Source organism: Phocoena phocoena, chromosome 14 (assembly GCF_963924675.1).
Source record: "Phocoena phocoena chromosome 14, mPhoPho1.1, whole genome shotgun sequence".
Lineage (NCBI taxonomy): Eukaryota > Metazoa > Chordata > Mammalia > Artiodactyla > Phocoenidae > Phocoena > Phocoena phocoena.
This window is the reverse complement of record NC_089232.1, coordinates 54,903,848-54,916,830: the sequence shown is the minus strand read 5'-3', so window position 1 is coordinate 54,916,830 and position 12,983 is coordinate 54,903,848. Positions and strand designations below refer to the sequence as shown.

General features: G+C 45.1%; 1 protein-coding gene across 1 annotated transcript in view; it reads right to left on the bottom strand.

The window, feature by feature from the left end:
• The window catches only part of THADA (THADA armadillo repeat containing), a 311,584-nt gene that overhangs the window by 94,142 nt on the left and 204,459 nt on the right, over positions 1-12,983 (bottom strand). The window contains 1 exon segment of the mRNA XM_065890727.1: positions 4,153-4,268. Coding sequence (XP_065746799.1) covers positions 4,153-4,268 — 116 coding nt within the window.

The following is a 12,983-nucleotide window of genomic DNA, read 5'->3' as shown; positions in this document are numbered from 1 at the left end:
TTCTTGGTCATCACATCATCCATTGCATGGAATCTGACAGTCCATTAAGTTTACCACATTTACTAAAAGGACACACACATACACACACACAGACAGACGTTTTTCTTTTTATAACCAAAGGAGACGCTAGATAACTGAATTGATTTCTGAAAAATTTTAAGCCCAAAATAACAGTAATTCCAACTCTCAATCAAAGTAAATAAATCTTTTCTCCTCTTTCTCTTACTTGACAGGGCTTTTTAAAAGTCCTTCCTATTCAGGTGGGGCCTGTGATCCAGCTGGGACAGAAGAGCTGGAATCTGTACATAGCAAGGGCAGCAGACAGGGCCTCGAGCGGGGCTGCACTGACCTCCTCTCCCACAGCCAGCCTCGCCAGGCCACCAGTTTCTGACCTGGGTCAGCTTAGTTCTCCTTCAGTAGTTGGTAAACTGCCTTTGCACCAGGAGAGAGACAGTAAACTGGATTGAGGAGAGAGGGATGGAGGAAAAAGGGGAAGGAAGGGACTTGAAGGATTAACCAGCTGATTTCCATAAAGGCTTTGACATCTTGGAATGAAAAGCGGCCTGTAAGAGCAGAAGCCCAGTCCCCTACTCAGGCCATGTTGCCAGCTGGCCATTCATCACCAAAAATTCCCCAACAAATCCATGGCTATTGCTTAATCACCTCATATAAATCCCTATTAATCTTGCAAAGTCAAAACACAAATATATGACAAAAGTCTTTATTTTATATGCCCTCAATTTCGGGGTTAAAATTTTAAAAACGGAACTGGTCATCCAATGGCTCCAATGTGCTTTTTTTTTTAAAACCCTTTTTGGGGAATAAATAAATTACATCCTCACTAATGTTTTTGTACACACTGGACTGAATAAGCTCAAGCTAATGATCAACATAAATTGAAGAAGGAAAAAGGTGTTAGTGCTAAAATTTAAACCGACTTTTTTTTTTTGCAATAACACTGACATTTCAAGCTATACTAAAAAGATACAGAAAATCCTTAGTAGGCACGAAAGAACATTTATTCCTCTTTCTTTCGTAAATTTCTATGGACATAAAGGAGCCTCTTCAGCAGCCAAATTTGGAATGCTCTGCATTGTAATGGTTTTCAGGGGAAAAGAATGTGAGAATGTAAGTCAGGGGTTGGCTTTGAGAAGGGCCCACTAGGACCCACAAGTGGCTCATCTGAGCATGGGGCTCCCGGTGCAGACAAACACCTTCTGGGACAACACTCTCTGAGGACCGCAAGGGCAGGGCAGGCATGCAACAGGTTGAGGCTTCATTACTTATATCTGATTCTATACCTTCCTATTCAGGAAACTCAAAGTTGTCCTGCCAGTGACGTGGATAACCCAGAAAAACTGACACGTGGCTTTGGGATACATTGTGTTCTGGCCATGTGTTTTCCTTTCAAACTCTATTCCAGGCTCTGAACACATCCTGCTTAATATGGTAAAAGTGAACTGGGGACCAAGAGGAAGCCTGGTGTTACAGACCACCCACAGAGTGTAAAGTTCACACTTGGATAATAAAGAGTTGACTGTACTGGAAACATAAAAGTGGCTTTCCTGGACTCTGGGCAAAGAAGGTGGAAACCCAGTGAATTTCATTGATTCATGCCTTTGTTTTCTAGGGCTGGAAAATCATGGAGGAAAATCAGAGAATTGCGGGGAAGGGTGGATGCAGACAATAATGAAAAGACTGATTAGAAAACTGCAATTTTCTAAGTGCAATTAGAAGGCCAGGAGGACTTCTCCAGCTGAAGAGGAGGCTGATGGTAGCTTTGTCATCCATCACAGGGAACTGCACAACATGAAGGCCCATTCAGATGGCTGGCCTATTACTCTATCTCCTCCTTCCCAGCCAACAAGCAGGAATTGACTCAGGAAGCCAACAGATGATGAATTTCTATAAGACCCATCAAGGGGTAGCAAACTAAGGGGGCAGAAATTCCTTCCTTATAGAACTTTAAGAACAGGAGATTCAGATTCTGTCTTGGGGCAGTCCTGGCTGGAAGCAGGGGTTTCAATAGGATCGTTTCCCTGACTTCCTGATCCCCAGAAATAATAGCTACGAGGACCAGGCCTACTAATTGGTAAACAGATGAGAGTACAAATATGATCACAATTCTTTGTTGTCTCAAAAAAGGCATCTTGGGGCTTCCCTGGTGGCGCAGTGGTTGAGAGTCTGCCTGGCGATGCAGGGGACACAGGTTCGTGCCCCGGTCTGGGAAGATCCCACATGCTGTGGAGCGGCTGGGCCTGTGAGCCATGGCCGCTGAGCCTGTGCATCCGGAGCCTGTGCTCCGCAACAGGAGAGGCCACAACAGTGAGAGGCCCGTGTACCACAAAAAAAAAAAAAAAAAAAAAAAAAAAAGGCATCTTGGGAAGTTCTCTAAAAGCCACACAGAAGCCAAATGATACTAGGCTCAGGGGAGCAGTTTATGGTCAATGAACTCCTGTTCTCTAAATAAAAGAGAGAAAACAAAAATCGTACTAAAAATGAGAGGCTAACCATCAACCATCACTTTACTGGCATTTCAGATACTAGAGAATTTCCCCATCAATATCTCTGGCCAAAGATACAGGTGTTTAGACAAACATGGAGACTCACATCTCTACCCACTGAGAAATTCTTCACTGGGTTGCTTTCCTTTCACCAAGCGGCCTCCATGTATCTCCTCAGCCCCATTCTCTGCTACACATACCTTATACTTTAGGTTTCAGAAGAGCTAACTTCTTTCTAGTTCTCCACACTCACCATGTCATTTCATATTGCTATGTTTTTGCCTATGACATTCCCTGAGCCTGGAACACCCTGCCCTACCCTGGCCACTTGGCAAAATTCCCAACTCTTGAAGGCATCCACCCTCCAAACGCTGGGCTACTCCTGTACCTACTACATACATTTGTTATCATACTCACCATATTCGATGAAAATTATTTATTTACACATCTTCTCACCTCCTGGATGGGAGCTCCTTGAAGCCAGGACTAATTCTTTCTATACCTTTGCATCCCTACATCTCCTAACACAGCGGCTATCGTGTAGCCTATGCTCGCTCACAAGATTTTGTTGAATTACACTGATTTGTGGGTCTCACACTAACCATTGCTTGTCTTGCCATATAAGATGGGAGACCAACAAACGTGAACAAAAGCACATTTTTTGAAAAATAAAAAAGAGGCTGTTATGTTAGACAACCAACATACTAATTATTAATCAAAGGCAATATACCACAGCACGGAATGTGGTAGCCTATGGGCCTCTGCTGGACCCCCCTTCTCCCGGAATCACAGAGGATGTAGCAGCGGGTGGGAGGCCCTTGCAGTAACACAGATTTTGAACAGAGTGTTATAGAGAGGACTCCTTGTGTATTCGAGAGAAATTGAGAAATTCTTTTTGCTCCATCTTTCACACGGTAAATGTTCTAAGTTTCAGAAAAAACTAACGATGGCAAGGATGAAAAAAAGAAAAAAATACGTATCCACTCTCCTTTGCCTTGCTTATTCAATCTTCTCTACTACCTACCCGAAAAGGCAGTGTGCATGTCTTTTTCTTATTCACCTGCTCTGGGCCCCTCTGCAGCTGCTCCAGTCTAACATCAATCTCTCATCTCTGAGCTGCAACGGTACCTGGTAGTTTGTATCACATGATTTAGTCAATTACTGCCTTTCATTGTTAGGATATCTAACACAGGGCTGGGCACACAGCAGGTATTCATAAAAACAAGCTGATTGGTGGACAGATAAAAAGCCATATTACATGCCCCCCAGCCACACAGCAGTTTTAAGAAAAACTGTCAAGAAAATATTTTTCTTTCTTTACCACAACCCAAAGTTCAAAAAAGATAAATACTCCTGGGCTTCCCTGGTGGCGCAGTGGTTGAGAGTCCGCCTGCCGATGCAGGGGACACAGGCTTGTGCCCCGGTCCGGGAGGATCCCACATGCCACGGAGCTGCTGGACCCGTGAGCCATGGCCGCTGAGCCTGTGTGTCCGGAGCCTGTGCTCCGCAACAGGAGAGGCCACAACAGTGAGAGGCCCGCATAGTGCAAAAAAAAAAACAAAACAAAACTCCTACAACTAGAAACAGCATTTCTCCAATGTATTCCTAACCCCTGATAACTCCATGCTCATGTGGGGCTTTAACATACCTCTTGGCCAGCCAGATTTTGGCTTTAGTACAAACAGCGACGTCAGCCAGCTCCTGCTGAAAGTAGGTATTCATTCTGTGTTTGGAGTCTGAGGAGGCTTGTAACAAATGAAAAACCTAAACCAGAAAAAGAGAAAAAGCAATATCCTGCTGTGAAAATATATTTTTCCTAAATGTCCAGTTCTTCCCTTTTAGGTTTCCTTAAAACATTCCCCTCAAAGAAAACAGACACCTGCAAAATGTGGCTCTGGTCTCTTTGCAGAAAAATCATGTTGGTCTTGGAGGACGCAGCAGGTGGCGAAAAACCAACGTCTTTCATCTGTACCTGTGCTCTAGGTTCCTCGCCCAAGTCCAAAAAATGAAGATTACTCTGTGACCAGTCATTAGATGCCAAGAGCTTATTAGTTACAAACAACCTATAAATTGATTTTAGCAAAGAAATGCAAACATCTTCATCTTAGCAGTCTCATATGGAAAAAAAAAAGTACTTTTTAAAGTCAAAATCTTACTACATAGGAAAAATCAAATGTCTGTGAGTCTAATCTGGTTTGGGGTTTATCACAACATGCTTGGCTAAAGAAGCAGGCCGCAATGATGCTTGCCTTTGCAAACAGTGGACAGTGATGTCTGTAAACTATTTAGGTTTTTTAGATCTTCCCTGAGATGTCAGGAGCCGAGGGAGCACTGCAGACACACCTCACTTTCTTATTCTTGCATGACATTATATATCAGAATTAAGCAGAGAAAGACAAATCCTGTTGTATCTCTCCAGCTGCCTATATTTAGAACGAAGGCCACAATTCCAGCAAGCACGTGCCATAGGCCGTGTGTGTGTGTGTGTGTGTGTGTGTGTGTGTGCGCGCACTGGCACGTGCACGGAAGTGTATCTTGGGTTCAGTGATGACATCACTCAGTGATGACATCAACAAGGCCTTTGTGAGAAGTACAAACCTGCAGCGGAGAACAAAAGTGGACAAGGGCGTAAATGGGATCCACTGACTTTAGCCAGTGTCAAGGGAAAAGACATGTCAGAGAAATCCTTCAGTGCCCTTATCAAGGGGAGGAGGAGGGTGGAGCAAAGCAAGCACAGATAAACACATCAAGAACTTGGAAAGTCTATTTTAATAATCAGTTTTTTTTCTTTCCCTATTGTATCTTTTACCAGAGCGGCACATGATCCTAGCTAAGTAACAAGATTCAACTTTTTCTTCTCTCTTTCCTGTCAGTGAGGGACTTGAGAGTTAAATACAGAAGGAAGCAATGAGGAAAACCAAGAGGCCAAGATAAGAGATCCAGAGTCATCAGACTCTAAATGGGTATGAGCTGGTAGGTTTTCCCGGGTCAGAGATCTGCTATATGCTGAGCACCTGCGGTTTAGAGAGTCAAAGGAAATTTTGATTACCTATTTTATGTAACTGCTATTAAAATTTTTTTTTCTTCCTAAATAGAAGTAATTGTACAGGAGAAGGCACACAAGTCCCCATGTGGAGACTGCAAATGCTTTCTCTAATAATTGATCTGTTATTTCAGAAGCAACCGATCAACCATTACTACTTCACCGCACTCCCCACAGGGACTCAACACCGCCCGTCGTGAAGTCTGGAGCAATGAGTCTGGCCGGGGCTTCTGTTCTTATGTGATGACTGCCAGAGTGAAAGGACTACCTCCCTCTGCCCGAATCCCCAGCATCCTGAAAGAGCTGGCAAAGCCACTGGGCCTAGCTTTACTTCTCTCCACAGCTGCACAAAACCAACCACCAGGGCTTTTCATGGTGTCACAGGACTGTAATTAATCAGCAGACACCAGCAAAATACATGACTTTGGAATCTACTTGTAAAGAAAGCCGTGAGATTTTCAAACGCCTCTCATTTAGAAGCAATCACTTCAAAAATAACTCCTGATGGATGTTTAAACTTAGTCCTATATTTGCTCACCTTACTTGGCAAAAACAAGGCTGTTTTTGAAACGCTTGGTAGCTCTGGTTTATGAAAATCGGCCTACAAGTCCATCAATTCTGTCACCTTGGGCACAAACCAGACAACAATTGTGATCCTGGTTATTCACCAGGAACGGAGAGCGATCTATTTACATGGAACAAATGGAGGGGGAGGTACGCTTAGAAGAACCTCGGTGGAAATAAGCACGTAGGAGAGACAGAGCAATACAAGTGAAAGACAGGGTCAGAGAAGACAAGCAAAACAGGGGGCAGGGGAGGAGAAGGAGCAGAGAAGCCAGAGGGAGGGGAGAGGAGAAAAAAGGCTTATGAGCAAATGTATGAAACAGGTTACTATGTTTTTTTAATAAATTTATTTTATTTATTTTATTTTTGGCTGCATTGGGTCTTCGTTGCTGCGAGTGGGCTTTCTCTAGTTGTGGCGAGCGGGGGCCACCCTTCGCCGCAGTGCACAGGCTTCTTACTGCGGTGGCTTCTCTTGTTGTAGAGCATGGGCTCTAGGCACGCGGGCTCAGTAGTTGTGGCTCGTGGGCTCTAGAGCGCAGGCTCAGTAGTTGTGGCACACGGGCCCAGTTGCTCCGCAGCATGTGGGATCCTCCCGAACCACGGCTCAAACCTGTGTCCCCTGCATTGGCAGGCGGATTCTTAACCACTGCGCCACCAGGGAAGCCCCAGGTTACTATGTTTGAGATAACTTTTTCCTTCAAGATAATTAATGAAAATATTTGAAAATATGATTACCCTCTAATGGCATTAAGAGTGCTGGGTTTGGGACTTCCCTGGCAGTCCAGTGGATGAGACTCTGTGCTTCCACTGCAGGGGGCACAGGTTCAATCCCTGGTCAGGGAACTAAGATCCCACAAGCCCTGCAGGGTGGCCAAAAAAAAAAAAAAGAGTGCTGGGTTTAATTCTCTCAAGAAAAATGAGGCCATCCTTTGCATTCAGTCCAGAAGTGAGGCCAGGCCCCTGGAACTCTGGTCCAAGGTCAGATCCGGGAGCTCCAGGCAGCTCCCAGGAAGGATCATTTGTCCATCAGCTCTGAAAGGACAGCAGGGGTGAGGCAGCTCATCCTCCTCCCGTCCTTTCCTAAAGTTCTGGTCCAGAAGAACTTCTGGGCAAAGAGTGTGGTCAAGCCCAGGCCTGGGATAACTTGGAAACAGCCTATAATACAGGACTGTATCAAACCAAACACAGAGAAACTGAAGCTGCCAGACCTGAGGATGTAACTGAGAACAGGAGAACTCTGAGAAGTTTAGTGTCACTTTAGGTGTCTCAAATTTGCAACAGGATTCCAACATTCAGTCCAAAAATATTTATTAAACAACTATTATTACCAGGCACTGTCCTAGGGGCTGCAGCAGAGAACACATAGAATCCCTGCTTTCCTGCAGCTTACATTCTAGTTGCGGATAAACAGAAAAGCAATCATTTCCCAGATGCTGCCTGGTTGGGATTTATAACCTGCACGATAGCATCGCCATCACTTTGCTCTTATGCGTGGCCTCACCCTTCACCACATCCAGTGCAGAGCAGGAATTCAACAAGCATTTGCTGAACTGATGTCGATATTGGATGTCCCTTCCTGTATTAACTCTGCCTTTAAGACACGTGCCCATGGGTTTGGTGAGTTGCTGTTGGTGCCAACCCCATGTTAGGAGCGGAAACATAGAGCTGAATAATACGCACTCCTCACTTCAGTGGATTCCTAACCCTAGTAGATTCCTAATCCAGTGGGGAAGGCAGGGAGGCTGGATCAGTAGTAAGAATGTAGCCCTGTGGGCGGGGCAAGGAGCACAGCCTTCGGAGCCAGGAGGACTTGGGTGGAAACCCAGTTCCTAGCTGTGGGGCTTTGGGCCACTTGTTCACCTCGGTTTCCTCGCAGTAAAGAGTATAATAATGTCTACCTATCTGGCAGGACTGTAGAGAGATTTTAAAGAATATATATGTAGAGTACTTGGCACACGCTCGGCACCTGATCAAAATGCTAGTTCTCTTTCTGTCTCCTCCCTCCCTTCCAGCCCCCATTCCAAAAATAAACAGAGATGGCTTTGCAGGAATATCATATTTGCAAATATGAGATTCATATTTGGCCTTGAAAAGAACTTTGCCAGAACTGGGGAAAGAATACGCAAGCAGAGGAAAGTGAACTATTAAAAAGTGTTAAAGAGTATTAAAACATTGGTATTGCCAACAACGAAAAAATGAACCTTAAGGTAAACTATGGACTTTAGTTAATAATAATGTGTCAGTATGGGTTCATTAATTGTAACAAACATACCACTCTAATGCATGCTATTAGTAACAGCCAACTGGGGAGAGGGGTTGGGGAAGAGAGGAATAACATGGAAACTCTGTACTCACTCTTTCTATAAATCCAAAATTGTTCTAAAACAACCCGTTAAGTAAAAGAAAAATATTGGGACTGCTCAGGGGACAGCAAATAGTTGCGTGTAACAAGATCACAGCCAGGGTGTGCGTAGGGTAGCAGGAGACACAGCTGGAGATGGGTCAAGTCAGACAAAGAAGGATCTCAAAGGCAGCATCGAGGGATGTGCATTCTGTTCTGGAGACAGCAAAGACCTCCTCATACAGAGCTCTTATGTGATCAGATCTGTAATGCGGAAAGAAAAGGCCAGGGGCAGTGAGGCGGCTGGACCAGAAGGGGCAGGGTGAGTGAGACTACTGCCAATCTAGACAAAAGGTGACGTTTGAAACTGGAGCCTGGAAACCAAGAAGAGCTCGTGGACCAAAAGTGGCTGCAGATGTTTCATCCGGCCTACACAGTATTTTGAAATCATCATTTATGAATTGGGAGGTTTCACGTCAGAATCACCCTGATGTCTAAACTCTTTTGAAAAATGAGAAGATCTGACGATTTGATTTTGTGACACCCCCCCTTACTCCTCCCCAATCTAAACGATGGCAGCAGTGGAATGCAGAGGAAAGGGTACATTTGAGAGATGTTTTGGAGGCTGAAGAAGCAGGACTTGGCAGCTGCTCTAGACCTGGAGTTGAGGGTCAGGAAAGAGACCTTCCCTCAGGCAGCTGGGGATCGAGGGCCATGCTTCAAGACAGGGATCACGAGAATATGCGGCAGGATTGGGAATGAGGGAGGGGGATTTAATGAGTTTGGTCAGGAATATCCATGTGAGGCTTGTTAGGGTAATTTATCTTCCAAATCAGGAATTCTTTTGAGAGTGAAAAAGAGCTCTATTAATAATCACACTGGGACAGACCAAGACTGTTGGTGACCTCCAGCTATAGCAGGCCCCTTGGAGAAAGGTTAGAGTGGACTTAGGGGTGTCTCCAGCAAAAAAAAAAAAGACAACAGGAGAAAGCTTTATTGACTTAAAACAGCTGTGACCCAGTCAGAAAGAGACAAAAAGCACACAGAAAACAACCAAGTGCAAAGCAACATCATCACCCATGACGATCACAGGCCTGGGGCTGCCCAGAGATGAGCTGGTCACACCTGCCCCGAGGAGGGGGTGGTCAGGAAGCAGCTAGAGCGGACTAAGACTTCTTGCCCCTGAGATGCAAAAGCCTTAATGAAACTCCGGGAGGATCTAAGAAAAGTCTGGAGAACAGTTAGCCTCTGCCCACCCCCATCCCCACTCTAAACACAGAGAGACTGAGGGGAGCCCCAAGCATCTGTGTAAAGCATGGGGTCCATGCTGGCAGCTTTGAATTTTAAAAGTGACTCCACAGAGCAAATGTAATGCTCTTTGAATAAATGCCACAGGCCCAAAAAGAGTCATGAGGCAGATCCCTGAAAAAACTTGTGCTGCACCAGTAAAATATGTCTGGTTTATGCTGCTGGACTAAAATAGTGACTTGCGTTAGACAAGATCAAGATGATATATGGCTGTTTGGGAATGCAACGCTGAGATGGGTTTTCCTCTTCACTAAGCACGGCTTCCAGGCAATTTTCCCCTTTATAAAATCAACAGCAGCTGAGCTCCAAAAACCAGCAGGATCCAGCAATAACAGGACCAGGTTAGACAGGCCATGCGAAAGGACAGCCCCAATAAGAAAAGGGATGCTCATTTCAGAGGTCAGATATAAATGAGGTGAGGTATCATAATCAGGAATAATCCCGAACTCCAAAGATCAACAAATTTATCCCCTTTTGCAGCTGTACTTCCTTAAAAACAAAGTCTGGTCTTCTAGTGCAGCATGCAGACTGGGGGCGAACACTTCTGCCCCTATCACATTCAGCCGAGTATAAAATTTCTGTATCTGCTCTTCTGCCTCCTGGCCTTCTCCCCAGGCTGCTCCAACCCCCAAAGCTAAGTCAGAGCCACATTTTTCCAAGCCCAGTGTTTACACAGGATTTTATTTCGGCTGGTAAAACATCTGTATTTTTTCAGGGACTTAAATAAATGATCTATGCCGGGAATGTACAGTATAGGGTGATGTCAGGCCCCCTTTTCTTCTCAACTCACTGGGCAGAACAGGCAAACATTGTTTCAGCCTGTAGCTGGGAATGCGAATATTTATCCTGTCGACTTAATTCATACAAACAGAACTAAAGGCAGGGAGGCAGGCAGAAGTATTTTACGGCTTTAAGTCAGACTGAAAGGAGGTGGGGTGAGAAGGGAGATGGCTGAAGGAGGAATCTAAACTTTCTAATTCACAGAAACATGCCTAATCGTTATGACTGCCAGGAAACGGATATATCAAAAATTATTTAAAAGGCAGATTGTGTTTCTATGTATGTGTGTTGGGGTGAGGGTGAAGCTGGGAAAGTAAGAGAGAGAAGAGTTCTCTAACTTATATGCCACTTCTAATCATTACAACGTGGCTGAGGATTTGACTTCCGGCTTTAGGCGCCCTCATCTTATCCTCAACTAGACCACGGGCTTCTGGGTCCTGTGGCGCAGAGCACAGTGCTTGCCGGGCGCATGTGCCTGCCTGTGTCAGCTGTACAGAGAGCTCCACACACTCCTCTTTGTTGCCAGCCTTGGAGGGTCACAGGGTGGACTGGAGGCGTGACCCTTGGATACCGGTCATCCCTACAAGAATGGGCTTAGTGGGCATGTGCCACCCACGGCTACTTACCCATCTAACCTTAGGCCGGAGGGCAGGCCAGGAAGCATTTCAAGTGGTTACTCTCCCCAAACCTCAACCCGTTTATCAGATGAGGACAGATCCTTAGAAAGGTCTGGGAGAATTCCCAAAAGGTGACACTTAGCTGCCTTGGGTTGCTGCTGCCAGGAAAAAGATGCTAATTACAAAGCGTCATTACTTCCTGGCTGACTCTGGCTTGGGAAACAGGCCATGAATATCTTTAAAGACTAAAATGTACAAAAACACAAAGTCTGCAGGGGTCTGGAAATTCACTTTGTGTCTCAAACACACCCCCTCCTTTCTAGTAACACTCCCACTGTTCTACTTCAGGAACCAAAAGACCTTACACTTAGATGATGAAAGGACAACTGAAAGGACAGGTCTCTGCCCCCAAAACTTATTTTACACATGGCTGCAGGCAACTCTTCTTAAAGCCAAGCCCTGATCGTATCACTCCCAAATTCAAAATCCTTCAATGATCTCCAGTGTCCTAAAATAATCTGCTGGCCACAGAAGGCTCAACCTACCTTTCTAGTGTTACCTCCTACTTCTTCCACTTCATGGACTTATTATGTGGCCATGAGGGATGATTTCCCATTCCTGACAATGGTTTTCTGTCCAGGATGTTCCTTCCATTTCTCCCCACACCCCTTCCAGCTCTGCCTATTGAAATTCCATTCATACTGTAAGGCCCAGCTTAAATACCACCTCCTCCATAAAGCCTTCCTCAGCTTTCATCAACCACCTCCTATCCCCACCCTAAGACTTTCCTACTCAGGGCCCAACAGCTCATTTCATTTCTTTTTTTTAACTTTTTAAATCCTGTCGTCATGGTTATCGATCCACAATTTCCCTTTCCTGGAGCATAGCTCATTGAAGGAAAGGGCTATGTCTGTTCTTCATAGCTCCTGGACTCCAGGGATATACAGCTTTGTCTGGCAGAAAGAGAGACTCAATAAACAGAGCACGTATTGATGTGGAATTCCACCCTGCCCCCTTGCCAGGGTGGCAGGAGCAGAACCTGTATTTGCAGCAGCAGCAAGGGTGCTAAGAGTCACCTCTCTAAACTCTCCCCACACAATGGGATTGGGGGGGAAATACACAGTATTAATAAGAGAGTGAGTATACATTTGTCTTGGATCATTTCTGGCCTTGTGCTCCAAATCTGACAGTGCAGTGAGCAGTTCCATCACCCAGAAGAAGTGTCAAGGGTCCCGAGTTGTTGGGTAAGGGTGAGGTTTAGAGGTAGTCAGTCTTAACCCAACATACAAACAAAGGCTTGCTTATAAAGAACTAACAATTTCCAAAACAGTGATATAATATCTGTTCTAGGGCTTCCCTGGTGGCGCAGTGGTTGAGAATCTGCCTGCCAATGCAGGGGACACGGGTTTGAGCCCTGGTCTGGGAGGATCCCACATGCGGCGGAGCGGCTGGACCCATGAGCCACAACTGCTGAGCCTGCGCATCTGGAGCCCGTGCTCCGCAACAGGAGAGGTCGCGACAGTGGGAGGCCCGCGCACCGCGATGAAGAGTGGCCCCCGCTCGCCGCAACTAGAGAAAGCCCTCGCACAGAAACGAAGACCCAACATAGCCATAAATAAATAAATAAATAAATTTATAAATGTATTAAAGTTTAAAAAAAAATCTGTTCTAACTAAAGAGTTTCTAGCTTTAGAATACAGACACATTTCTGAAGAGCTATGTATAACATTTTTCAAATTATAAATTATTCATTTGTAAGATTAATCCCGGTTTAAATTTTTTAGGAAAAGCCTGATTATGCTTGATAATTTATCTTTTCTAATATC